General features: G+C 43.7%; 1 protein-coding gene across 1 annotated transcript; it reads left to right on the top strand.

Moving 5' to 3' along the window:
- Positions 1-2763: 2763 nt before the first annotated feature.
- On the top strand, positions 2764-27231 carry ZNF652 (zinc finger protein 652). Its single transcript, XM_082495126.1, has 6 exons — positions 2764-2811; positions 19219-20366; positions 23828-23975; positions 24277-24392; positions 25682-25826; positions 26297-27231. The coding sequence occupies exons 2-6, from the start codon at positions 19458-19460 to the stop codon at positions 26809-26811; spliced, it is 1833 nt and encodes a 610-aa protein (XP_082351252.1). The 5' UTR covers positions 2764-2811; positions 19219-19457; the 3' UTR covers positions 26812-27231.
- The last annotated feature ends 262 nt before the right edge of the window (positions 27232-27493 follow it).

Raw genomic sequence — 27493 nt, 5'->3', positions numbered from 1 at the left:
CCCTCACTGACACCATTTGAAGCTGAGGATGCAGAGCACTTTTGTCAGGAAAGGCCCCTGCAATCCTCCAGCAGCCATTTCAACACGAGGGAACCTCGTGTTGCACGGTAAAGAAGCCAGGTTAGAAAACCACAGACTGCATCAGAGAAGAGGGAACAGCAAAACAACCTGGGAGACCAAATGCTGTCCTCATATGCTGGAGAGAGAGATCATCAAGGCCCTGGCCTACTCTTGTCCCACAGATGGACACCAGCAGTGGCTTTGTCTTTGTGGGTGTTGAAATAGTCGATGGCTTTACTCCTCAACTATGCTCCTTTGGACAAGAGCACCCACTGTTTTCCAATGTCCCTCAGTTGTCCCCCTGCTGAAACCCCACATTTCAAAGAGGGGCTCTGTCACTCATTGCTGCCTGGTTCATTCTAAGAAAGAGGTTCCCCAGCATTTTTCTTCCTGCCTTTTTCAAGGCAGGAAACTCTACTACATGGCATCCTTCATATGCATACAGTTAACCAACAGCAGCACCACATCCCCTGACATCCTCCCTCTATTTTTCTCAAGAAGCTGCGTTGCACGAGGGTGTTGGGCTAAGATGGAGCAGTGCCCATGCTCTCGAAGCCCAGGGTCTCCCCTGGCTACCCCTTCCCTCTCCAGCTATACACAGCTCCCAGCAGAGACTGGAATTGCCTGGGGCCTGCTCTGTCTGAACTGGGCCAGCCAGTAACAGCTCCCATGGGGCTGGTCTGAGCAAAGCGCGCCCTGCTCTGCTCCTTTCCCATGCCCCCACAGCAGGGATTGCTGGGGCAAGGAAGAAGACCGGCAAGGTTGTTCTGATCCCACCATGGGGCTTCCCCAGCCTACCCTGCCCCTTTTATTTGATCATCAACTGACCCTGAAAGCCCCAATCCCTGCTCTGCACAGGGAGCTCAAATCTGGGTTGTATGTTCAATAACCAAGAGCAGGTCAAATACACTGGCACATAACATTACATTTCAGAGGAGTGAGGGTGCACAGATTGTTTTGTAGAACCTCAAATCAAGTGTCCTACACTGTTCGGGGGGGGGGGGGGGGGGGCATTTGCAGCAAACAAAGCAGATGAGGAAACAAACCACTGGTAGAGAAGGGATTACAGACTGAGGGATTTAAAAAAGGGGACTACAGCAGGAACTCAAGTCTGAGAGCAGGCAAGAAGGAGCCAAAGCTACAAGACACAGGAGATTCCTCAAGTCCCTGGGAAGCAGCTAACACGACCAAAAGCGCTGGTGCCCTTCCCCCCTTTCCTGCTACTCTTGCTAATTCTTTTACCGCCGCCAAACCTAAACCACAGCAGTGCTCTTCCCTCCTACACAGCACTCAGCAGTGGTTTTCAGGGCTATGGAGTAGGCTTCGCAGCTTCCTGGTAAAGGTGGTACCACTGCGAAATGCTCTGCCAGCCTGGAAAGCAGCAGTCCCGACCCTCCCTGCGTTCTTTTACGAGCCCTATAGCTGCCACCAACAGGGAGCTCTACCTGCAAAAAATATTTCCTTCTTGTCACATCTCCCTCATACATCAGGCCTAGGCCCTGCAGGTGGGTGTAATCAAGAAACCACAGGCCAGAGTTAAGTAATTATTAGTATTTTAAGGGGAAAGTTTGAACAAGTGGGAGCTGGGGTTTGGCATAATAACAGAAGTGACCGACTCCTCTGGCTGCTGTAAATCAGATAGGGCCTCACTGATGAGGCCTTTCTTTAAGCTCTTACCTGGCTCCTGAGGGGCAGCTCTGGCACCCTACATGACACACGGCCCTCCCAAGGCGCCTGCCATCCCGAGGCCACTATGTGAAGCGTTATCCCCATTTCTCCGTGAGGAGCGGGACCCCGAGGCCTGACACCGACCCGGTTCTTGTTACGGCATTTATTCCCTCAGCCGCCGCCGGGAAGACCAGGGGCCTTCACCGGAGCGACGGAGGTGCCCGCGGAGCGAGGCAAGGCGTGGGCCGAGGTTAGCCGCAGCGCGGCGGAGCGCTCGCCGCAGCTTGCCCGGCTCAGCTGACTGCAATTAGGGCGGCCTCTCTAATTACCTCAGCGGAGTAACGGTCGGCCCCGCTGAGGGAAGCAGGCGCCCTCCTCCCTCTTCTCCTGCCCCCCCCCCCCGCCGCTTTCCCGCCGCGCACCGGGCTCCGCGCGCGCCGCCTCACCTGAGCCCCGCGGGGCGCCGGCGCATGCGCAGCGCGCCTCACCTGCGCTCCGCGCGCCCCTCCGCAGCCCGAGGTGAAGGGCGGGAGCTGGGGGGGGTGGGGTGGGGGTGAAGAAGCCAGGCAACCGCCCGACTGCGCATGCGCCGCGCGCCGGCGCCCCCCCCGGCTCCCCTCAGCCTATGGGTGTCCCCCGTCCTCTCACCCCCTCCCCTCCTCGCCCCGCGCGCGCGCTCCCCCCCTGCCCCCCCCAACCGGCGCGGCAACCACCTCCTCGGCGCGCGCCCCCGCCGCCGGCACGCGCGCGCGCGCGTGCGCGCGGCGGAGTCGCGAGACTGGCTGCGGCGGCCACGTAGCGCTGCGGCGGCGGCGGCGGCGGCTGAGGGGAGCGGGAGCCGCGTCCGCCGGCGGCGGCGGCGGTGGTGGGGCCTGGGCCTGAGCCCGGGGCAGCGGCTACTCGAGCGCCGCGGCGGCGGCTGAGGGGGCCGAGCGGAGGGAGAGAGGGAGGGCCCCGGCCGCCCTGCCCTCCGCCCTCCCGCCTCGCCTCCTCCACCCGCCCTCCGCCGCCTCGCCTGTGCCCCCCTCCCCTCGCCGCCCGGCATGGAAGGCGGCGGGGGCGGCCCTGAGGGGATCGGCCTGGGTGAGTGCGGGCCGCCCGCTCGGCTGAGGGATCTCCCTTCCCTTCTCCTCGGGCCTGGCGGCAGCCGCCGAGCAGCGCTAGGCCCGGCCCGGGGGTGGGTGACGGAGGGAGCGGGGTAGAGCCGCCTTCCCGGCCTGGAAGGGAGCGGGGGAGGGAGAGGGGGAGCGCCGTGTTACCGGCCTGCAGCCCCCCCGGGGGGAGCGGGGTGAGGGCAGGGTACCCCCCGGGCGGAGGGGGTGCAGCCTGCGGAGCCCCTCCGCGGGAGGAGGAGGAGGAGGAGGAGGGGGACGGGCGGGGGAGGAGGAATGCTGCCGGAGGGCCGGGGGATCTGCCCCGGCTGCTGCGCCCCGCTGGGAGGGGGCTGTGCCACCTGCCTAGGGGAGGGGAGGGAAGGTGAGTTGGACGAAGCGGGTGTTGGGGGGGGGGGGGGTGGGTTGGGAAATAATAAATTCTTGTTGATTTGGTTGTGTTGGACTGCCTTTCCGCAGCTCTCTTCGCTTTCCGCCTTTGCTTTCCAGCCCCCTCCCGCGGAGGGGTGGCATGGAGGTGTGGGGGCCGCCGGCAGCCCTCTCCTTCCTCCTTGTCACTTGGTGATTGTGCAGCCGGGGCGGTGCGCGGTCCGCGCTTGTTAGGAGGGAACGAGGTTCTTAAAATTCATTCGCTTCTGGGACTGGAGTTGTCATTGGGTAGGTGAGGAAATGAAATGTTACCTTCTCCGGTAGCTGGTTCTGGGTGTAAGTGTGGGAAGGAAGGGGGGGGGGGGGGGGGGAATAAATCAGATGTTTTCTCTCTTCCTCAGTGTTTTGCTTAGGTATCTTCCCCTTCTCTCTCCTCTCGGGACAGATGTTGCGGTATGTGCACCCTAGGGTTTTGGTTGGTTTGATTTTTAACTGCCTTCTGTGCAACTTTTGGTCGTGTGGATGTCTCGGTACAGGTATTGTTAGAATGAAAAGATGTGCTTCAAGATAGTGTATCTCTTTGGTCTTAATAGTATTATGTAAGTATCTTTAATCACAACTGAGTTTTGGCATCTTGTGCGGTAGAAGTGGTTTAAGTCAAAGCAGGGGAAGTACTGTAGACATAAAGGATGTGAGGAATGTGCATTTTTATCTTTTCAGGGGATGACCTGAGCTGTATTGTTCTGGGAATGGCAACTGGCACATGCTTTGTTGACAGTGGTGTATGCGCGGTGAATCAAGAGAATGATGGTGGGGTATGTGTGTGCGCTGAATAAAGGAGATGTAACGGGTGAGCATCGATTTGTGAAGGGTGGTCTGGTGCACCTTGATTTGCCACCGTGCTGATTGACTGCAGCTTGATTGTTCGCCTGTGGAAGTTGGGTGCTCTTGAGGTATCTGGTGTGTATTAACAAAATGCGTATTACACGTGCAGGACTATGGACACTGATGTGGTTAAAAAGCCTGCAGAGTAGGAAAATGTCATATGAAAAGGATCTCATATTTTATGGTGACAGATAATTTACATCTTTTTACATGGATCTAGTGTTCTCCTCAGTACCTCTTTGAAACCCCTTTATCTTTCTCTCTACTTGCATGTAAGATGCATTTTTTTCTGCTTCATAGAAATTAATGAAGCGCTTGAAACATGGCTCTTGTGTTGAATGGATGAAGAGTCCCATCCCTGCTCCAGGCAGCCAAGGCTTTAAATTTAGATGTTGATAATAAAGTTGAGATATAGAGTAAACTCACAGTGTGAATCTGTAGATGAGGGATAGAAATTTTGAAAGCTTTTTCAGAGTATGCGTTTGAAAGAGAAGTGCAAAATCATGAAGGCTTTTTATTTTTCTAACTAAGCAATTGCATATAATAGGATGCCAGAGACTTAAGATTTTATTTATAATTTTATCTAGTGCTTGGTGACTAGTATTTATAGCTACTTCAGATTTAGTTGCAGTAATTGAGATTTGGGAAGATCAGTAAATGTTTTGTGGCTTAGCATTTTTAATATTTGGAAAAATAACCTTTGAAATGTTTACATGATGAAAAGAGAGTTTGGTATTACAGGCTATTGTTCATTTGTTTTAAAGGACTTAATAGATAATATTATTTCTTCTTATCTAATGCTGATACAGGAAGCCTTTAACTGACATTTTCCAGAGGGTGAATTCTTCAGCAGTTTTATATGAATGGTTAAGTATCTATAGGAGTTAAATTATAAAAGCAGTTTGTCAGGTTCTGTTGCAAGTGCAAGATATTGGGGTGTTCTGGTTTTATTCTTATTGCCAGAATCATAGAATGTGGATGTTTCGGGCTGAGAGGTGCAATTTCATCTAAAGATGGAAAGTCTTTATATGTACAAAAAATTGCTTATAGATGGAACATACTTTATCTGGTGTCATCCCACCTAGAGCAGAGATGCCCATATAAGAACGACATGGGAAGAGTCCTTTGAGTTCGTACAACTGCATTAAATAGATATTTTCAGTAAACAAGATCCCATCTTCCAGTCTTGATATCACGTGTCGTACCGGTGCCTAATGGAAGAGTGGTGTACCAATAGCAGATTTGAGATAGGCACAGGTATATTTAAGGTGATTACAAAACTACATGTCATCAGTGACCTATTTCTCTGTGGCACACTATAATGTGCCTTATCAAACAATAAATTTCTTTCTAACCCCACAAAAAAGTGAGACATAGTTGGAAGGCAGTACCAACCAATTGAGGAGATTGATATGTTCTCTAACAGCCTGATTCTGTGGATTATTATTGTATTAAAATATTTTATAACCATTCTCTTGGTTAGATTTCTACAGCACAGAACAGCTGATCTCTTAATATATTCTGCTGTGAAACATCTCCCTCCTTACAAGATCCAGACCTTGGCTTCTAAATGGAAGATTAAGTGAATTTTAAGGAATGTAATTTGTTTTTTTAAACCAGTATTAGTTTACATTTTGCTGAATATGTGCTATTTGTCTTTTCAGAATCTTAGGATACTAAAGTTTGGGGGGTTTGCCCCCACGATAGAAAAAATGTGGACTTTTATGTGGAGGTCATTTTATTATCATGAAGTTATATATATTAAATATTAATGCAGTCAGTGTAGACAGATACTGTCTACCGTTGACATCACCCTATAATGTCTTGTGCTTCCTCAAGCTGAGGAAGTATGGTTGAATTATTTCAGACCATGTTTTCCCATAAGAAAATGTAGTTTTAAAACCTGTTCTTTCTGTGAATCTAAATGCCTAACTTGCAACTGTTTCCACTGTAAATACTAGGCTTGCCTGCCTTAAAAACTTTGCAATAACTCCTTTATTGTATCAAAAGTCTAAGTAACTAATCTCTGTTAACATAAAAGGTTGTTTTGTCTAGAAGTGACAAATTTGATGCCTTTAAGAATATTTTAATAAGATTTGTCCTTGAAGTTGCAAACCCTGTTTAAACACATACCCTTATAAGTGAGTAAGTGTGAGTAAAAATATATACCATCTTGGGTCTTTGCAGGATCTTCATTTCCAGTATTTTGGAAAGTGGGTGGGGTTTGCCTATAACTCTTAAGTAGAATTCAGGTAGCTCTCAGACAGACTTTCCTAGTTCAGTTGAAACGTTCGTTGTAACATAAACTTGTAGCATCTAATTTCCAAATTACCTTTGCAAATGCTTAATTTTCCAAGTGATCTGAAATCGGCGATTTTTAGGTTGCTCCTCCCTCCTGAAAAACAATTGCATAGGGAGTGAAACTCTGGCGGTAGCTCTGGTGCCAGCAGCTTAAACTCATTAACACAAGCAGCTTGCATTAGTTTCCTTGACACTTTCAGACACCCTTCCCTGAGGAGGTTTCAGACTAGTAGTTTTCACTAAAGAGAAACATTTAGCTACGCTAAGCAATTACCTTTGCTTTATGCTGTGTTGCTCTCTTGTTTGTGTAATTTTTAAGTTTTGAAACTTGATTCTTTCCGTGGAAAAGTGATTTTAGGAATGTAATAGGAAACACAAGTCTAATAGAGTGGTCCTGCTTGAAGATAAGTTACTGGAACTAGGATCCATGTTAACATTTGAGACAAAAGCTGTTAAGCCAATTTCATTCTGTCCCTGTTAGTAAATACAAGTGAACAGAAAGGTTTTCAGCTGGAATTTTGGAGGAGTATTTGTGGTACCACTGCAAAGACAGATGGCCTGGTAGGATAAGGCAGTAGAGCTTTTCTTTTTTTACAAGCAGAAAGTTTTATAGTTGAAAATTTACAGACAAGCATCCATTGAGCCACATACCTGCTTTTATGGGAATGTTGTACACAAAAAGTTGCAAATATTTGAGTTGGAGCATAGCTGAATCTTGCAGGTGCAGAAAGCTCACTAGAACTTTACTTTTCCTATGGCTGACTAGTCTCGTGGAGGACAGTAAAAATCTGTTCCGAACTTCACAGTTGCTTGCAGGTCATGCTTATTTAAGCCTTTTTAGTGCTTATGTGATGAAAAGGGAATTATGGAATGTGTCTTGATAGTGCTGTCTGAAGACAAATTACATACAGTGACAACTGTGAATTTTAATGGTGGAAGGCAGATTATTTCTAACGAAAAGCCTGATTACTGGTAGTGTCCAGTATCCTAACACGTAGCAAGCAAGTACTGTCAACCAGCTGTGTCACTGTAATATTTTTGGACATTTGCTGAACAGGAGTATTTGTGTTTTCTGATTGATGCAGATATTTTTTGCTATGTATGTTTTAAAGAAGCAGCTCTCCTTCCTGCTTGTGCTTCCGTAGGTTTTCTGGTTCTGTCCTCTCTAACAAATTACTCTGTTTTGTAAAATGATGGGAGCTCTATCCTTAATTCCAGTAACTTTCCCTGTTTTTCTTCTCTTTTTCAGGCTAGCAAATTTGAGGTGTTCCTCGCATAGCTGCGTGCCATTCCCCAGTATATTTTGTATGCTTTCTCACTGTAGTAAATTCTCCACGTTCCCCATTAAGTGATATGTGCTGTGCTTAGATTTCCCATGGTTTAACTGCATGTCACTTTGAGGGACTTATGTTGGGACAGGTGTTCAATGCACTGTGACAGGAGCCTTGACGCTATGAAAATACTCGTCGTGGTATATAGATGTGACTTCAGAAGTCTTTAGCAAGGACAGAAACATTTCCTAGTAAATCTTTGTCGCCCATGTCATGTAATGGTAAAAATGGCTGCTGAGAATCTCTAGTTTGCTTTATTGTAATGTGCATGTCTTGAATCATTCATTTCACACTTACTAGCTGCGGGACAAAATCTATTAGTCAGAGTGAAATGCCATGCTGACTGCAGTTTAAAGGTCTGAGAAAAATTATGTCCTGAATTTAATAGCAACTTTTTGCCAGGCAGTTTGGTTTTAACACATACCTTGTTGCACTTTTCTTCTTCCGCTTATGCCTTTCTAAACTCATTCCAATTCCTGTGTTTTCCTGTTTGGTGTCCCCTCACCTTATTCTTTCTTTGTTACACTGGTTTCTACTGCCTTTTTTAAACTTGTTTCCTAAACCAGGCTGTTTTCTTTTCGTTCTTTTAGATTTTCATAGCTTTTCTTCTAACCTGCGGATTTCTTGATGAGGGATTCCACCTTCTACTTATCTTTGATAAATTACCTGGCCCACTTATGGTGCTATAAAATAATTCAACATAATCTCTCCTGTGCACAACCGACTTCTATTATCCCACACTCCAAGCACTTTAAATTCAGACAGTAAGATGAAGTTAATTATCCCTGCTGTCAGTGGACGTTCTTCTTCCCTTCTTACCCTCCCTTCACACAGATAACCCAAATCTTACTGAGATTCTTACTGAGATGCTATTCCCTGTCTTGCTTAGGAAGTTAAGTAAGTCTTGTTCCTTTTTGCCAAGAAGGGGAAAAAAAAGTTTTGGGTTTTTTTTTTCAAGTGTTCTCTCTTTCACCCTCAAACTTGCTGGCTGCTGTAAAGGCAACATCTCATTGCTGAGATTTGGAATTTGTGCACCACTGAGTAGGTCCTGAGGTAAACCGGTTTCTTTGATGGTTCGTTCAGACCTTTGCCAAGATGTGTATTTGATTTGAAGCCTATAACTCTGATCCTACTGTTCTTAAAGATAAATCTGTGGGTTTAGATTATAACGTGTCAGGAGGGAGAGAGAGCTCATATCTTAAGAATATTTTCATAATCATTAGGAACTTATTTTTAAATGGAAGCACGAACTACACATAGGCTGAAGTCATTTGAGAAAAATTCCTGTTTGCTACAGGTTCTTGAAAATACATTATTTTTTCAACCTCAATTCTTAAGCATAATCCTCAGATATTTTCCAGAAATTTGTTGTTGTGCTTCTCATTCTCTTACCTTGGTGTTTTATGGACAGTGAAAGCCAGATTGCACCTGTAGAACAAATTGATTATTTCAGGAAGCAAAATCTTGTAATGGATGGTAGTATTCATGAAGTTGCACGGTGGGCTGGTTCAGAGAACTGATCCAGCTGGATGTTTATTCCAAGGAGTGGTTATTTTCCAGGCAGACTGATTTCCCAAGGCATTTCGCCTTGCAACCATAAGAATGCCAGCGTTGGCATATAAATAGGGAGAGAGTGAACTGCCCCCTTTGGCAGCCACACAGACTTAGATCAGATTAAAATGAACAAGTAACGTTGGCCTTAGCTGATAATTGTCCTCACTTCGCCCAGAAGGAAGTTTAAATACAAAGCGGAGGTAAGGTGTCCATAGCTGCGTTATTAATTAGGGAATAAAATCCACTGTATCAGTGGGAAGAGTATTTATGTTTGAGAACTGCACCTGTAAAACATGTGACGGCTGAGATGAGCTGCTGCCATGGTAGAGAGTCTGTTCTGATCACACACAGACATGCTGAACAGCTTTCTGCCTCCACGTCTGACTCTGATAACTTCAGGGAGAGCTCTGAATGTAGTTTCTGCTTGCAAAGGTAAAATATGTGCAAATAGGAGTTCTGTTGAAGTATCGTTACTTGGTTAGCATTTCTTGGAAGCTGATAAATTTGTGTGTTGTTAAATGTGCTTTGTTAAATTATGTAAATATTATAAAAGCACGAGGGTCTGTTTTTCCAAAGGTTTACATTGTGCATCTAAAACAAACTCGGTGTGTAATGTTTCAGACGATTCAGTAGCTCAAAACAAGACAGTAATTGGTAGTGGAAGATAACCATACCGAATGGTTATTCAGGGTTTACAGGAGCGTTGTGACATTGTGCAAGAAGAAACACTCACAATGGTATAGTTTTGGTATTGGCACATTTAGACTTTGTCAACACTAGATTACTTAAACTTCTGCTGGTGATTTGTGCTTGCGTGAACACACATGCCATCTCTGTGTTAACAGCGAGGTTGGCTGGGCTTGATCCGAGTAGCGTTTGGGGATTCAGTAATTAAAATGCTGCTTGAATTTATAAACCTGAAACTTTACAGGAGAATGCAGGTGTGGTTTTGTGGGCAGTTTGAAAGGAGGAGATGCTAAGAGAAGCCCAGGTAAGGCAAAGAAGGGAAAGCTCCTTGTGCTAATTCATCAGCACAGCATTTACCAGTAGGAGGGTGGTGAGTCACGCCTAGCCAGTGCCTCTGCCATTGCGCAGGGGACTGCAAGCTTTTTTTGTTGCTATGGAGGTTTTTACAAACTTGTTGCTGGTTTCAAAGTCAAAATTATCTAGTGTGTAAAGAGCTCTAAATGAGAAATGGAGATTTTAAACCTATCTGTAAGCACATTCCAATGATGTGAGAAGAATAAAGGAGAGATCAAATTCACACTTCCATGAAGCCAAAGATTTTGCTATTTAAACCTTACTTTTTCTACTACATATCTTAGCAAAATTCCAAAATATTTAGCAGCGGTTTTTAAGGTAAACTGGTAGACCGAAAATGGATCAAAATGTTCTTTATATTAAACTGTGACTGAGGGACTCTGTAAAGTGCATGTGTGCATGTAACATCACACTCAGCTCAGATGAGATTTTAAATGTTCCATTATTACAGCGTGAAAGATAAATGATACAGGAGCACATTACGAGCTGTGATGCGTAGTACAGGCTGATCTACAAAAAGCTGTAAGCAAGTAACTGAACCTGTCTGTGAGTGTTCTTTAACTGAACCCTTCTGTAAAAAATACAAAACTTTTACCTCCATTCTACAGACTGCAAAGGTCTCCTTTAGGGCTCGCTAGGAGAGGAGGTAAGTCTATTCTGGATATAAAAGTTTATTATTTCTTGGGGAAAAAAAGAAAGGAACAACACCTTTCCTCTAGAGTAAATGTCCAGGTGGAAGTTACACCTGTCAGCTTCACTTTGTGGACAGACAATTTACATTTTTTTTTATCCTCTCTCAACTGATCGCTATCTACATATTCAAAGACACAGATACACATCTAGCGCCTCTTTCTCCACTCCTCTTTGGGAAACAGATCTTGATGTTAGACTTCCTTTTTGTTTTCGTATGGCTTTGTGTGTAGCCTATATTGTTAATGCAATCGTTTGCAGTCTTAGAATAAGTTAGTGGTGTTTTATAAGAAGTGTCATCACTGGCATCTGTGAATATAAATGAACGGTTTAAAATCTTAGTGCAGTGTGTACTAGTCTTCAAGATATGTGAGCAGATAATGATGAAAGCAAGAGTTTGTAAAGCAAATTAGACGAAAACTAGGCAGTAAAAAGTGATTTGGAGCAAAGAATAGGCTAATGGGTGAAACAATTGCCCTTCAGTATCGTAGCAGTGGGTAGTTTTGAACTTCTGGCACGCGTTTTGATGAGCATACAAATTTGAAGGGACACAATCTGTTAATGTTGTATAAGGCTTTTTTGCTTCATGTATGTGTCTTCAAGTTCTCAAACAATTACAGAAAAGTAATAACTGTGAAAGATAGGTGTATACATGTGAATGACTGCTGTTAAGTGGCAACTACATGTTTTTGTTTAAATCTTGCTTTCTATTTTTTGCATTGAAAGATACAGATGAGACACAACAATAGATTTGAATACAAGGAAGTTCCTAATTCAGTCACAGGTGTTGAATTTTTAAGGTAGTATGAAGGGCTCAGGCTTTTAATTTGAGTGTATGTCATGGTGTACTAGAACTTCTATCAAGATGGTTTTGCCTAGTAAAAGAAAAATGTTGAGGTTTATGGCTGTCGTATCTAAAACTAGTTCATAGCCAATAGAAACCCTTCAGCTTATTGCAAAAGCTGAGGGATTATAATGCTGCTGAATTCTGAAATGGCAACCTCTTAAACTATTTTCTGTGGAGATAATGCTTGAAAAAATTCCAGCTTCACAGTTCTGGAAATCACTGGTTTGAAAGCCTTTGTCCCTCAAACCAGATTTCTAGATACAGCCAATAATTCATCTTAAATGGAAAAAGCCCGAAGATTTTTTGTCATAGTTTTTATGTTTTAGCTGCAGGATATTATATAAGGCGTTTTTCTGGAATTGGAAATATGGTCTGCTTCATTTTCCATTAGACTGTTAAATACTTACAGGCAAATAGCCAGCTTCCATACAGTGAAAATATGTTGCCTGCTGAGTTAGCAAGATACCTATCATAGATTATTTCAGGAATGGTCGAAAAAAAGAACTGGAAGACGGGACAGTCTGGATGCTGTACTGCTTCTTCAGGCTTTCATATACCACCTCGTCATACGTACTTCTGCCCGGACCTTTACTTCGAGAATTGGCCGGTATTTGTTCACTCCCCAGTCTTTTGTTTCCCTGCCAAGACTGCCTGCAATACTCTCCGTTGCTGCCAGCGTTGTTGTTTTTTTTTTGTGATGTGCGTGTCGGTTTGCTTAGTTGTACCAAGACTAATCCATTTGAGACAGAGATGCCCAAATATGTTGCATAGCTTTAATTTCACCAAAATACAAGCCGCAGTGCCACACACCATTTTATGTCTGATCTTTTATATGAGTTGATGGGAAAATCGTTTTCAAGTGAATTGAGAGCTTGCAGTGGAAAGAAGAGAAAAGAACAGTCCCAGGAATTGTGAATGCTGTTTCCAAATATCCTCTTGCCGTGTTGTTACACCATATTCCCGCAGTCTGTGTCAGCTGCACAGGACTGTCCTTCTGATACAGTCGGTGGGATTACCCTTCCCTCCGTCCTTCCCTTTGTAGCTCTACTAAGCGTGAACCTATTACAGATACCATCTCTTAGGTGGGTGTTACAAGCTGTCCCCTGTCTGGCAGATGACAGACTAGATCGTTAGTCGCAGTCTTTTTATTTTGCATTTACATGGGCAAAGGCAGGCTTGAGTGCTTACCCATAGAAATGCAAAAACTGTGAGGATGTGCTGACTGTGGCTCTGTCTTGAGATAAAACTTAGCACTTAAGAACATATTTTCAGTGTTTTTGCATATAAAGCAGCTGAGATGCACAAGAAAGGAGTGATTGTACGATGATATAAATAATTCCCTCTTGTGTTATAGTCCTGATTGCTATCCGCTGACATGATGTAACTTGTACCAGATGTGTTTTCCCACTAACTGGGAATTGCTGTGCCTGTGCACTATTCTGTTTCATGCACCTGTTCTTCAAACTGTGCGAGGATATTGAAACTTTTGTTTTTCATGTGTTCTGAAATATTGCAAATGTGTCGAACCGTAGGTGACTGGACCACTTTAGTCAAACACTTTGTATTTTCACATCGCAGTCTCAAGTTATTTCTTGCTAATATGCTTTTCAGAATCCGCATTACCTAAGGAGCAGAGTTGCAGTGAGAAAGCGGTAATGTTTTGTTATTTTTAGGAAAAATACAGCAGAATTTGGGCGATATACTTAAAGCCAAGTTGTATCTGTGCAATGAAAATTATATTTTTCTGATGCATTTTCTTGTATTGCTGTCCTGTCTGCTGATGAAACTGATGACTTGAAATTGATTAATGGGTAACACTGATTAATATTAACAGAAGCAAAGTGAAAAATCACACTCTTATTTACCTCTACATTTATACATACCAGAATGATGCATTCTCTTATCAGCCTTATGAAATAAACACACGTGCGAGTTTAACATTATTTGGATACAGAAGAAGTATTAGAACTATGATGTGACTAGTAAGTGTGAAACCATTTAACTTAAAACGATACTGTTTTTTTGAAAGGGTTGACCCACACTTGCATTCTGAATTCGCATACGTTGTAGCTGTGCTAGAAATTTCTACCTGATGAGTAGAAAGGAAGCAGGGAAGCTGGTGCTCCAGTTTTGGTTAGAATTTTGGGTGGTGGCCAGACTGTAACGTGTCCCAGGTTTGGCACAATGTTGGAGCTGTATTTAATGAATCCCCCCAACCAGCAACCGCTGCCTTAGTCCTGTTATGTGTGTAGTTTCTTCAACAACTACTTCACTAGTTTGCAATTGGCACATTATCTTAAATAATGTAAATTATTTATTTATGCACATGGTTGTTTCATCACTTGTTAACTGTGTGCTAATCTGGTTGCCCCAGGACTTAAGGGAGCTGCTGGATTGTAGCTTCCAACCAAAAGAGTCCAGGATCCTTAAAAATTTCAGATTGTTAATGCATATGCAAAATGGCATTGCCTTTAACTATAACACAGTTGTTTGTTTGTTGGGTTTTTTTAACTTTTTCTAACTGTAGTCTGAGAGAAGTCTTGTTTTATGGAAAAGAAAATTTCAAATGTCAAGATACTCAAACTTTCTTGTTGAACTTGGTTTTAGGCATAGTAGTCTATATACCTAAATGGCAGAGTGGCAAAGCTATTTAATTCCCCTAAATGCGTCTTGATTGTATCCATTATAAAGCTGCTGTGAAACTGAGATCTGTCTGCTCTTGAACTGAAGTAGTTTGGGGGGTTGTCTCATGTGAAGTTGTAGGTCTTGTATTGTAAAGGAAGCATGCAAATTATTTGCGATGTTTACATAAGGTGCGTGGTGTTTCGGTGCTGCAGCGTTATGTTAGCTGGGCCTCAGGTTCCCCCACGTGTTGGGTGCTGTATGCTTTTGGAGAAACTATTTTGTGTTGGTGACTTGTGAGCTATATTAAGGTTGCGAGCACTTCCTCCTGTACTGAGTTGGAGGCGAAATCTTGTACAAGTGGCTCATAAAACCAAGAAATTATCTTCTGTGCCTGTCTTGAAAAGGCTGTATTATAACAAAGAAAGAAAATAATGGATGGCTAATAAATTAATTTATTTTTAATGTTGTACATTGACAATCACAATCTCTTTTTTTTATAGTATTCACTTTTCATGCAAGAAGTAGGTGAGCTGCAGCAAGCCCCAAGCTCTTACCCTTCTTCCTCTTTTTCCTTGTGGTTCACGTAAAACTTCCACAAGCATTCGCCACCGATTTGTGAATTGAGGCATGGGTGTTCTTTTAAAGGCATTTTCAGGTCCTTATGGCTATCTGGGAAGAGTGGGGGAACTTCCAGATGTTGACTAAGTAATAAATTGATACAGTGCCGTCTTTGTCTGTGGACAAATCACCCTTGTGCTTGCAATACTTCTAGCTTGCCAACCTACAGCAAAGCAAATTAGACCAGCGTCTGTCAATTTTCAGAGCTGATATTGATAACTTTCTGTGGGCAGCAATTAAACCGGTTAAAAATGAACAAATAAAAAATCAGGCGAGTGTCCCATTGCCGAGGAGTGGCAGGGTCATCGCTGGTCGTGCAGTGCCCCAAAGTGCCTCTTCTCTCCTTTTCTGGGAGCCACCAGAGACACCCAGGCAGAAAGGATGAGCGGTTTAAGTGTGCATCTGTGGAGCTGGCAGCCCCTGCGCGACAGATCGCCGGCGAGCAGCTGTGGGCCACGCGGGGGTCAGTAGCTCACAGGGAGCCTTGATAGGCAGAAATGACTGTGCAAACCACTTCACTTATTACAAAAGCTGGAAGAAGCAGTGTATTTTTGCTTTACATCAGTGTCTGCTTCTGGTGGATGCTTGCCAAGAGTAGAATCGCACGTCCTTGGCACAGGTTAGACGAAAATATGAGATAGCCAGACTGTCAAGGCGGTCCCTCTCTGAGGGCAAACTAAGGACATGTCATTTAAAGTCATTAACCTCGGAGTATATTGCACTTGGTCTGTGCTGATTCCACGGCATCTGCTGAGCCGGAGTTGGGGCAGGTAATTGAGCTAGCGCGCACTGCTATAAATGGTTCTATTTTTAGTACAGATAATGTGAAGAAATGCGGTTTTTCTTCAGAAGTAGCGAAAGCATTGTATGAAGTGTTGCTCCCACATACACATGCTTCCTCCACCTACACATTTGTCTGCAAGTTGTTTGTACTTTTTTCTGGGTTTGCGCCTTTAATATTTGTAGGCTTGCAAACCTTTTTTGTACGATCTTTGATTACCAAGTGTTGCGTGCACCTCGTGTGTTCATTCTACGCTCGTAATACAGTTATTCCTGAGGTTTATATCTCGATAAGCTTCTTCAAAAATTGCTTTGAGACTGTGTATCCTTTTTATATTTTAATCAGAACCTGTATTGCTCCCTTTTATAGCATGCCTGACATTCATTCTGTTGAACCCAAGCTATTTAGCAGGTTTGAAAAAAAGTGGATTCACCTTTTTTTAAAAAAAAAATAAAAGGCAAAAATAAAACCACACAAATGCTGCTTTCTTACATTTGGGATTAGAAACTTAAGGGGAAAAAAAATCTTCTATTACAATATTGTGGGCAGTATTTAAACTACTGTCTCTCAGAACTGTCAGTTGTCTGGTGGTGCGTTGATGGTATTAAATGTGTAAGGAGGGCTTTGCTTGAGCAGCTGTTTGACTGTTAAATAATGTTGTTCGAAAGTTGCGGGTCCCTTGAGGGTAGCAGGCGGTGTATTCAAAGTGAAAGTAGGTTACTGATTCTGCAGAGTGAAGTGGTTTTAAGACCAAATAGCTTTGATAACTCCGAATAAGCCCCTTTGTTGTTTTTTATTTGAAGTGGTACTGTGTTCATACAAAGTGGTTTATTATACAGAGTATTCTTTAAATGAGCAGAGGTGAAATGACGGCAGGATATGGAAAGAGAATATTTTGACATTCAGTAACTGAGGGGGGGGGCAGAGGGGAGGTAAAGCTTCCTTTTCATGACAAGATTTTGCTTTTTCTGGCTATCTAGCAGCAGCATTCTGCTAGCCTTCCTGATTTACTTGTGCAACTTGAGAGCAGCTTAATATGCTGAGGAAATAATCGGGTATCATTTTCTACATGACATAGTGATTTTTCTGAGCTTCTGAATAATTCATTAAACTTTGTTGAAGGAAAAGCTAAACAGTGGATTTCATCATGCTCACTGCTTTCTAGGGGCCTTCCTGGGTATAGGGTTGTTAATTTTGGCTTGCAATCACTACCAGTTTATTTTGTTATTTACTGGTTTTTCCATCTGAATATTACTTGTGATCACAAGCCAATGTTAACAGCCCATCTCCACCTATTTCCCGGCCCAGCTGGGTCTTGGCGCTCATCTTCCTGCCCCACCTCTGGAGCTGGGAAGCTGGGACCTTGCTGAGGAGAGCTGGGGAAGGACTTTTTACGAGGGCATGTAGTGATAGGACAAGGGGGAATGGCTTCAAACTGGAAGAAGGTAGGTTTAGATTAGATATGAGGCAGAAATTTTTCACTCTGAGGGCGGTGAGCCCCTGGCACAGGATGCCCCGAGAAGCTGTGGCTGCCCCATCCCTGGAGGTGGTCAAGGCCAGGTTGGACGGGGCTTGGAGCAACCTGGGCTGGTGGGAGGTGTCCCTGCCCAGGGCAGGGGGATGGAACTGGGTGATCTTCAAGGTCCCTTCCAACCCAAACCATTCTGTGATTCTGTGGAGCAAGCATGCAGCAGCGGGAATAGACCCCACTGTTGCAGTGTTATGATTCTGGCTGCAGGTCGCTCTGTCAGGCATCTTCAAGGTGCTTTTTGAGGGCAAAAAAGATGGGTTTTGTTCAAGAATCTCTTTTAATTAACTTTAAACTGGTAATCGGACGACTGGTTATTGGTCCATCACTTTCCCCAGCATGGCACTTCACAAAGATTGCAGGGCATGGTTCAGTCTTCTTTATTATTCAAACCACCGAGACCATTGGTAGGTTTGTCTCCTGTTCAGTTAAATTCAATTCAAAGGGGGAAATTTCTGGTGGAAAAGTAAAATAGAAACTAATATATAAATTGTGTCAGAACGTGTTTGGATGGAAGTTACTGCATTTGTAGTGTGGAGAGCATTTTAACTCAGTATGATGTGGAAAGAAATTTATCATAAAAATCCATGTCTGTAATACTGCTTTAGGTTGGGGGTTCTTTTATTGTTGCTCCAAGAATACTACTAATAAAAATGACCATATGATTCCGTGAATTCCAAGTAGTTTATACCTGTCTGCTGGGCTTAGCCTCAAGGAAATTTTCCAATTCCAATAGTGGGGATCTGTTTTTTTCATGTTTAGCTGCTCCATCCATCCATTTTCTGTTAGGGCCCTTCTCTGTCCTCTGGTCATGGGATGTCTCTTAGGCTTTGTCCTTAATTCGCCTCTTCTGCACCCTCTAGTCACAGGTTTAGCTCTGCATATGCTCTTTGGTCAGGAGTTTCAATGTATTTCTGATTTCCTCTGCACAGCCAAAAATCTTGGCTTGGTGTTGCAATACTGTGCTACCAAAATGTAATTGTCCTGGTGAAAATAGACACAAGAGCATGATTACTTGTATTCATTAGGGATCACGTGGCCTTTTTTTGCAAGAGGAAGTAACAGTCAGATTCCAACTTGGATAACTGCGAGTGAAATTTAGATGGGCAAATATAATATTGTTTGGCTACTGTATCGAGGAATAAGTAGCTGGGGGAAGGGAGAATGAGACAAAAGAATAAGTGCCTTAAATCAAGAGGTTGTGTGAGCGATCTCTGAGGTGGAAACAAGCAGGGGACATGGTGTTCTTAATCTGATTTAATGCTGCAAGTTGAAAATGTCTCCATTGAAATTCTTCATGCATATCTACGTTAATGGAATGTTGTTCGGTATAATATGTCCCCTTTCTGGGTAAGGATGGGCTCCCTTTGGGACATACAGAAGGAGAAGAGGTATTTCTGTGTAGGTATGCGCCTTGTGTCGTGGAGAGGCGTACGGGAGTAGAGCAGAGTTTTGGGGCCATCAGTGCTCCTGAGAGTCCAGCAGAAACACAGGCTGGCATCTTGGTCCAGCGCTGAGGCAGGTGGCGGTGATCTTTGGCAGGTGGAGAATATTCATTGCCTTGATTTCCATGTCTCAGGAGTCTAGTGTCAATTCTGATCCCCACAAAAGGTGCACATGTTTGTACCTAACTGCCAGTTTTGCTTGAGACGGTGCTATAGGACGGTCCACTCCAGCAGATACAGTTCATGGATAATATACCCTGTGCTTTACCCCAGTTGTACAAACTCAAAACAAAAGAATTTGATGATGACCTTAGTGTGGGGGATTTTTTTAATTGACTTTGTTTTCTCTGTTGTCTTTTATAGATAAAATGTTCAACGGTTCGTTGGCAACTTTCTCCAGAAGAATAATTACTACTGCTCTGCTCTTGCCATAATACCAGAATTCTGTGACCTACACATCAGTGCTAAACACCAGCAGAGAATCATATTTTGCTCATTCTGTGTAGATGGAACAGGCATCGGTCTTGAGAGTCCATCCTGATTTAAAGCTGCTTACTTGGTTTTCTGGGATTAAAGGTGCTCAATGAATCAGGGCCCCCCAAATGAGTCAAACAGCCAATTCTTGCCAACAGTTGGTTGAAAACTGTGCCGCGCATGTAGCAGGGATGGCGCAAGAGGACAGTCGCCGTGGTCAAGTGCCACCCACTTTCTATCATGGTGCCAGCCAGGAACTTGATCTGTCCACCAAAGTATACAAGAGAGAGTCAGGAAGTCCTTACTCTGTGTTGGTGGACAGCAAAATGAGTAAACCACATCTCCATGAAAGAGAGGAGCAGCCATATTTCAGGGAGAACAGATCGGTAGGAGAGGTCCGGGCTGTGAAAGAAGATAGAGAAAACTCTGACGACTCTGAGGAGGAAGAAGAGGAGGAAGATGAAGTGACTTACAAAAGGGAGCAGATTATAGTAGAGGTAAACCTTAACAACCAAACATTAAATGTATCAAAAGGGGAGAAGGGTGTCCCCTCCCAGTCCAAAGAGACTGCTGTTCTTAAGACCAGCAGTGAGGAAGAGGAGGGTGACAGTGGGGAAGAGGCCACTGAAGACAGTAATGATTATGAGGAAAATGAGAGGCAGAAGAAAAAAGAGAAAAGAGTGGAAAAAGTTAGTGTTGCACAAAGGAGAACAAGGAGAGCTGCATCTGCTGCAGCAGCCACAACTTCCCCATCACCCAGAACTACAAGGGGTCGTAGAAAGAGTGTGGAGCCCCCCAAGCGTAAGAAGAAAGCTGCAAAGGAGCCCAAGGCACCTGTGCAGAAATCAAAGTGTGAAGAGAAGGAGACTTTAACCTGTGAGAAGTGCCCCAGGGTGTTTAACACACGCTGGTACCTGGAGAAGCACATGAACGTCACTCACAGGCGCATGCAGATCTGCGACAAATGTGGGAAGAAATTTGTTCTAGAAAGTGAGCTGTCCCTTCACCAGCAAACAGACTGTGAAAAAAATATCCAGGTAGGTTTGCTCACCTGCTTGCCAGATTTCCATACCTTCTGTCGTGCCCTGGATACAGCTAGTGGACACTTCAGAGGGGGAAATCTTTTGCACAGACCAGGTTCTGACCGAGACCTTGTCTCTACGTATCAACACTTTGGTGTCTTCCAAAAGAAGTGCATTGCAGGGAACAGAGTGTACAACTGACATCTGCTTTAGCAGAGTTACTCTAGTATTTAACTACGAGCTGGGGAAAACACAAAGCTACTTTAACAAATGTCAGACTCAAGAGTAACTGACCTGAAAACAAGCGCATTTGCAGTGAAGTACTTGACAGGATAAACCCTCCTTCTTCAGGTGCTGAGCACCTGCAGCTATCACTAGCTTTAAAGTTCGAAGTGTTTCAGTGTCCTGAAATTCAGTCACAGAGTATGTCCAGGTAAGGTTTCAAGGGCGAACGGAATTATGGCAGTGTGCTGGTATTGGAATCAGAAATTTGTGAAATACCGGAGAGGCAAGCAGGTGAGAAAGAAACTAGCGAAGTCAGGATTTGAACTTATATTAGAATGTAACTTTTTAAAATCCTACTGAGGTAATTATGTACAAGTAATTTACAGTAGTGTTCATGTATGCACATGGAGATGTATGAACTCAAGTAAATCTGTTCATGAGCCTGCCCTTTTCCCAGTGCAGAAAGAAGCTCAGCAATTCTCACTGATAATATAAAGATCTCTGGTCTTTCTCACCAGAAGATTTGCAGCTTTTAATTTCATACAACAATGGAAGCCTGTGTTGTAATAAAACCATTTTAAAGTTTAAGTTGTGGAAAGAGTTTCAGAGTTTCTGATTCATCTGTGGTTTGTACTTTGCTCATAGGCATCTATGTTCTCATGTAACTGGGTGCACTGCTGTTTTATCTGGCAGTTCGAACGTGCTTTTTTTGCCTTGTTAAACTGGGCACAGTGTTGCCACCTACTTCTGAAATAATCCCACTGCCAGCATGAAGCAGCTTGAGTTCAATTTCTGCAGAGCCAAAATGTTGAGAGTTTGTAGGGCAACGAGTTTTTTTGCCTGTCCAATGAGTTCTACCAGAAAGATTTAAGATTGGTTTGTTTGTTTGTTTGCTTAAATGCTAAACTGAATTGGTATTCAATTCCTACTGTGTGGGAGACAGTTGAAATATTTATTACAATTTCTCTTTGCTGTAAGACTCGATTGCAGCTCTGTGTAACACTCTGCTATTTTTCCTTATGTTTCAGCTCATAGGAGGAAGACTGAAGGAAGGAGTATAATATAAGATAATGAGCCTTGAGCATAGTTAGTAAAATGCATAAACATCTCAGTATGTCCTTGCAGTTTTTGAAATACTTCAAAAGTTTAGTGTAGCGGAGAACACTTAAATGTAAATTTAAGCAATGCCCTATCAGCCAGGTGGCTCATTCACAGCATAAAATCTTTTGACTTTAAACAGGAATTCATGAATAGTTTGTGTGTGGCATAGAACGGAGAAGCATCCTGTAATCCACGCACCCATATACTTCTGAGGGGTTATGTTCCTATGTCCAAAAGTGATAGGAAAAGAAGAAATTGTAGAAATGGTGTCTTATATCCAGTACCAGAAGAATCAGGTCCAGAAGCTTTCCCAAATATTTTTAGTGCCAGAAGCACCGCTAGTCATCTTCAAGTTCTCAGTATAAGCATATATTCAACAAGTATTTTTGTCTGTCCTGACATTTGGAATGTGTTTCGCAGCTGCCTGCTAATTTGTTTTTATTACGCTTGGCAAAAGGAGTAAGGGGATACAAAAGATTTACATTAATGTAGGGTTTAATATGTCAAGAGGGGTATGGAGCTTTGGGAAAAAACATGGTTTCATTAGATAAGTGGTAATTGAACTGATAAACATGGCTGGCTCCTCTCTATATTTTTCATCTAAGTGATGCAATATATCTGTTTGTCCAGGTAATTTCTGGCTTTCAACCTTTCAAAATTAGCACTTTCACAGAATTTCTGTTGTCATCTTAGACTCTCTGTGTAGTAGCTTTCAGTATTAGTGATTTAAATAACTTGCTGCTGATCGTCAGTTGAATTGTAGACTGACTGCTTCAAGGGCTTGCTTAACCTTAAATAGAGGAATTTTGATCATTTCTTAGCATTGCTTTATTGTCTAGGTTTGATGGTGGGTTTTTTTACCCCAAAGACTACAGTTTGTTCCTGACATGCCTCCAAGTAGGTACTTTTAGAGGCAGAGGCTCTCCTTGGAGTCAGCACGGTGGCAGTGTACTGGAGTTTCCAAGCCTGCAGAGATTCAAGCACTGTGGAAGCAGCATATCTTGCCTGTACAGGGAAGAAACAATTGAAGTTGAGAGAAGACCTAGTATTTGCTAGTTCTGCAGTGAACAGCATACAGCCCCTCTTCCTTTGAGGGAAGGAGGGTAATTGATAGGCAGAAAAATGGAGATGTACCAAAAACCCCAAACACTCCAACAGCTAACAAAAAATAACAAGCCATAATTCCTTCCTCTTCACTTCAAAGACGAACATGACTTGATATCCTCACATCTGTGTTTGCTATCAAGTTTCACAACTAAGATAATTCTGAAATTTTTAAAATTGTACGAGGATTTTTTTATCGAGTCTTTAGCAAGAACTAACTACTGGGGAAAAAAAGAGATGCGTGAAAGCCTGTGGATCCAGCTCATCTCTGACTTTCTGGACACTTCACAGTAGGTGTGGGAAGAGAGTAAAACATTGTTTGCATTTGGTCGTTTTAGACCTAGAGTGCTACTGACATGTATAAATGAAGAGTCAGAACACGAAAGATGGAGGTGACGACTTGCTTTGCGGTATGAGCTATGTACAAGACTGTCCATGTGGTCGAGAGCTCCACGTCGTCGAGAGCTGCAAGATGGAACCTGTCTTCTGTGTCGATCTAAAAGGATGAGGGATCTTTGCCTAGTTCATGGGCTGTTAGAGCTGGAGTTTGAGGGGTCGCAGTGCTCCTGTGAAAGCCAGGGCTGGACGTGCAGATGGGTTTAAGGCAACTTGGTGGTGTTGGGCTCCTCCACCTGTTGGCATCTTCCCACACCAGGGCTTTGGATTCTTCCCACACCAGCAGCATCGGTGCCTGTGAAGTTGTCTTTTCTGTGTTAGCTCCTTGAGGGCTGCATCCAGCTGTATATGCTGTTGTGTTTTGGACATGCATTGGTACAGTGGCTGTGGTGCTCTTCAGGTGGCACCAAAATGTGGTGTGTTAACATCCTCTCTAATCCTGCTTGATTTAGGTTTTCTTAGTGTAATTATTTCTCATCTGTGAAACAGTAAATGTAAGCTCAAGTGCAGTCTGAGACAGTATACAGCATTTTGACTTGTTCTGGGCTTCTTTTTGTCATGCAAGAGGAAGATACGTGGCTTAACTCCACAAACTTGAATCACTGAATCTTTCTAATTTAAACTTCCTTCTATTTATCCCATTCATTCAGTGCGTTTCCTGTAATAAATCATTCAAGAAGCTCTGGTCCCTCCATGAACATATCAAGATTGTCCACGGATATGCAGAAAAGAAATTCTCTTGTGAGATTTGCGAAAAAAAGTTCTACACCATGGCCCATGTGCGGAAACATATGGTTGGTGAGTTATTGATCGGCTCTTTTGTTGGTTCTGCCTCATAACGTGTCGTTGTGGTTCTTAACTTGTAATTGCTGTTTTGAGGAGGAAAAATATTGAGGAGAAAAATAATATGGCAAATTCAGTTGTCTGATCTTTATCCTTAGCAAAAAGTTCACGTCTAGTACTGGGCAGCGAGCAAAATATGTATGTGTGTACCTATGTGTATAAGCTGTTCAGTAGTAATCATTTTTCTGGAGGAAAAAATCGGTTAAAGAACTGTTTGCATTTGACTGACCCTCTCTAATGTACTGTTGTGTTGCAGCACACACAAAGGACATGCCATTTACATGTGAAACCTGTGGAAAATCATTCAAACGCAGTATGTCTCTCAAAGTACATTCCCTACAGCATTCTGGAGAGAAACCTTTCAGATGTGAGGTGAGGCAGCAACTGTTAATAAGTTTAGATACAGTAGCATAAAGTATAAAATTAGTCACATTGTCAGTAAGGAATGTAGGTGGAAACTGAATTGACTGACTTGTAAATGAGGTGCAGTTTCATAAAAATTGGGTGAAAATTCTTCTCCATGTGGAGAGCACAGCAGGAGAGCATCCAGCAGCAGTTCAAACCGAGAAGTATTTGGTTTGCTTTTACTGCTGGCTGTCTTTTTGTTTTTTTCCTCTGGGTACACACTCCAGCAGGATTTGAATCCTAGTTTCCCCTTCGTGTTCATAGCAAAGCCTGATGCAAATTACATTAATCCTCCCTGTCCTGCCTAGTAACTTGAAACAGCTAGAAGTAGCGACAGTGAAAATAAACAAATTACTGCTTGATTTTCACTTGTGGGAAAAACTGTTGTCCTCACTGCAAACTGTTACCTGCTTGAGATCTAAGACAGTGCTCTGAATTTGCATTTCTTAAACTGAGAGAGTGTGTGTGCGCGTATGGATGGGGGAGAGCATCTCACTGATGCATTCACGTGTGTTTGCGATTGTAATTTCATGCCTGCCCTTGAGAAGGAGACGGTATGGGACAGACTTACCCAGTCATACGTCTGGGGCAGATAATGTCTCGGTCACCTGATGGGGATGCTTGTGGGTATCACATGGTGGAGGCAGAGGGGGTGCAGAGCCCTGTTCCCAGGGCAGGTCTGGTGGCTCACCCTGTCTGCGAAGTGGGGCGCAACTCCAGCCGGACACGTAGGAGTAACGGCAGTAGTGCAGCCAGAGTAGTCTGGGGGATAAAACTCGTAGGGAAAGAAATTACCTCGTACCAATAAATCATAGCTGGAAAACAGACTGGCTTGCTGAAAAACAAGCCTGCCGTACAGAGGTTTTGCTGTGTGAGCAGAGTCCTCTAGTGGAGGCACGCTGTAGTCCAGCAGAGAGCGCTGGCAAAGCTGCAAAACCTCCAAATGATACGTTAAGCCAACAGAAGCGCTTTTCTGTTGGCATAACCGTGTCTCTGCCAGGCTTTTGCCAACAGCTGTGTCAACTGAAGGTTGTGACTGTTCCACGCTCCTTGCCAAGGCTCCTGTGCCAGCAGACCTTTTAATACGGACCAAATTCTGCTCTCGCTAAATAATTTAAATTCTGTATTTCTGTGAGGTTCTGTGTGTGTACTAGTTCAGGTATTCTTTACTCTTTCACATAGTACATTTGAGTGCTGTCCCAGGACTGCCTTGCTTCCTGACGTGCGTATCATGGGTTGCTGTTCTTCTGTTGCAGAACTGTGATGAGAGGTTTCAGTACAAGTACCAGCTGCGTTCCCACATGAGCATCCACATTGGGCACAAACAGTTCATGTGCCAGTGGTGTGGCAAAGACTTCAACATGAAACAGTACTTCGATGAGCACATGAAAACACACACTGGTAAGAACTTACCAAAGAAAAGCACGAGTACCTCCAGGACAAAAACTTTAATATACCTGTAGCTGTATTCCCTTCCTTGGAACTTGGGATCAAAACTGTTACCCAACGTAAAAAAATCGGGCAGGAAAGGTTAATATGTTACCTTACTGTTAAATCTAACAAACTTCAGTCCTGTGATTCACTGAGGGGGGGGAAATGAGAGGTTAGGCTTACTTCCCTTGTTACTTTTACTTTGGTGTGAAGGAACCCCTTGCCAAAGCCTTATAAAAGATTGTCTCGTGCATCAAAATGCAAAGGTGAGAGAGGATTTCATAAAGACTGAGGACTTCTGTGGAACAGCTGTCTCTCTAATTGCTGAAGGTAGCAGTCACAGTAGCTTTGGTAGGATGCAGTTTGTTTGCATAAGTATGCTGAAGTAGGTATTAGCAGATGTTCTGTGCCTAACTGATTGCCGTATCTGCGTTTGGCAGGAGAGAAGCCCTTTATCTGTGAAATCTGTGGGAAAAGCTTCACCAGCCGCCCAAACATGAAGAGACATCGCAGAACTCACACGGGGGAGAAGCCCTACCCATGTGACGTGTGTGGCCAGCGATTTCGCTTCTCCAACATGCTCAAGGCACACAAGGAGAAGTGCTTCCGTGTTACCAGCCCCGCCAACGTGTCAACTGCTGTCCAGATCCCGCTGTCCACGACTTCTCCTGCCACCACAGTCCCTGCTGTAGTGAACACACCCACCACCCCAACTCCACCTATCAACCTGAACCCAGTGAGCACGCTTCCTCCGCGCCCTATTCCCCACCCGTATTCACACCTTCACCTACACCCTCATCCTCACCATCCGCATCATCTCCCCATCCCCCCGGTTCCTCATTTACCCCCTCCTCCAGCTCTTTTTAAGAGCGAGCCTTTAAATCACAGAGGCCAGAGTGAGGACAACTTCCTGCGACACCTGGCAGAAAAAAACAGTTCAGCACAGCACCACTAACGTCTTTGCTTCCCGCCAGCTATTTTCCCGTTTTATGCACATGGAAACACGCCCTCGTGGAAGTACAGAGGGTTAGTTGGTGAGGATCTTAGTCTTTCTCCTAGTCCCAGCAGATGGTCCTAATTTTTCCCTTGAATCAGTTAACAAACAAGGAAATCCTGTTTCGGATCAGCAGTGCTCATTTGAACCTGGGAACCAACAGGACTTAAACCCAATTTGCTTGCGTTTTACTGGTGACTTTTATAAATTTCAGATACTGAGACTTGTGGAATTTTATAATTTCATATCAGCTGATGAGGTATGCTTGCTTTTATATCCTGGACTTCTCCTCAAAGAGGAGATAGGCCTGGTTTTCTTTGTACTAATCGGAAAGGCTGTGAGATTAATACAGAGCATTAATTGTATCACTGTGTATCGTAATGGATTCTTTTCAGCTTTTGGTGCCGGCTATGGAGTGAGCCAGCCACGTATCACAGTATATTTGAGCATTATAAAGAAAGACAAAAAAATTTCTTGTTTGTGTAGCTCTCCTAACACACTCTTTATTTTACTACAGAAATTATTTTAGAGTTTTTTGTATAGACCTATTTAGTAGTCTGTTTCTAAAATGAAATGTATTTCAATAAGCGGTGTAATTTTTTCAGTGTAGCTGGACCTATGTTGTATAATAGATAAATTTTTA

Source organism: Vanellus vanellus (genome assembly GCF_965231255.1).
Source record: "Vanellus vanellus genome assembly, chromosome: 24".
Lineage (NCBI taxonomy): Eukaryota > Metazoa > Chordata > Aves > Charadriiformes > Charadriidae > Vanellus > Vanellus vanellus.
Note: the sequence above shows the minus strand (reverse complement) of the source record. Positions and strands in the feature narration are given on the sequence as shown.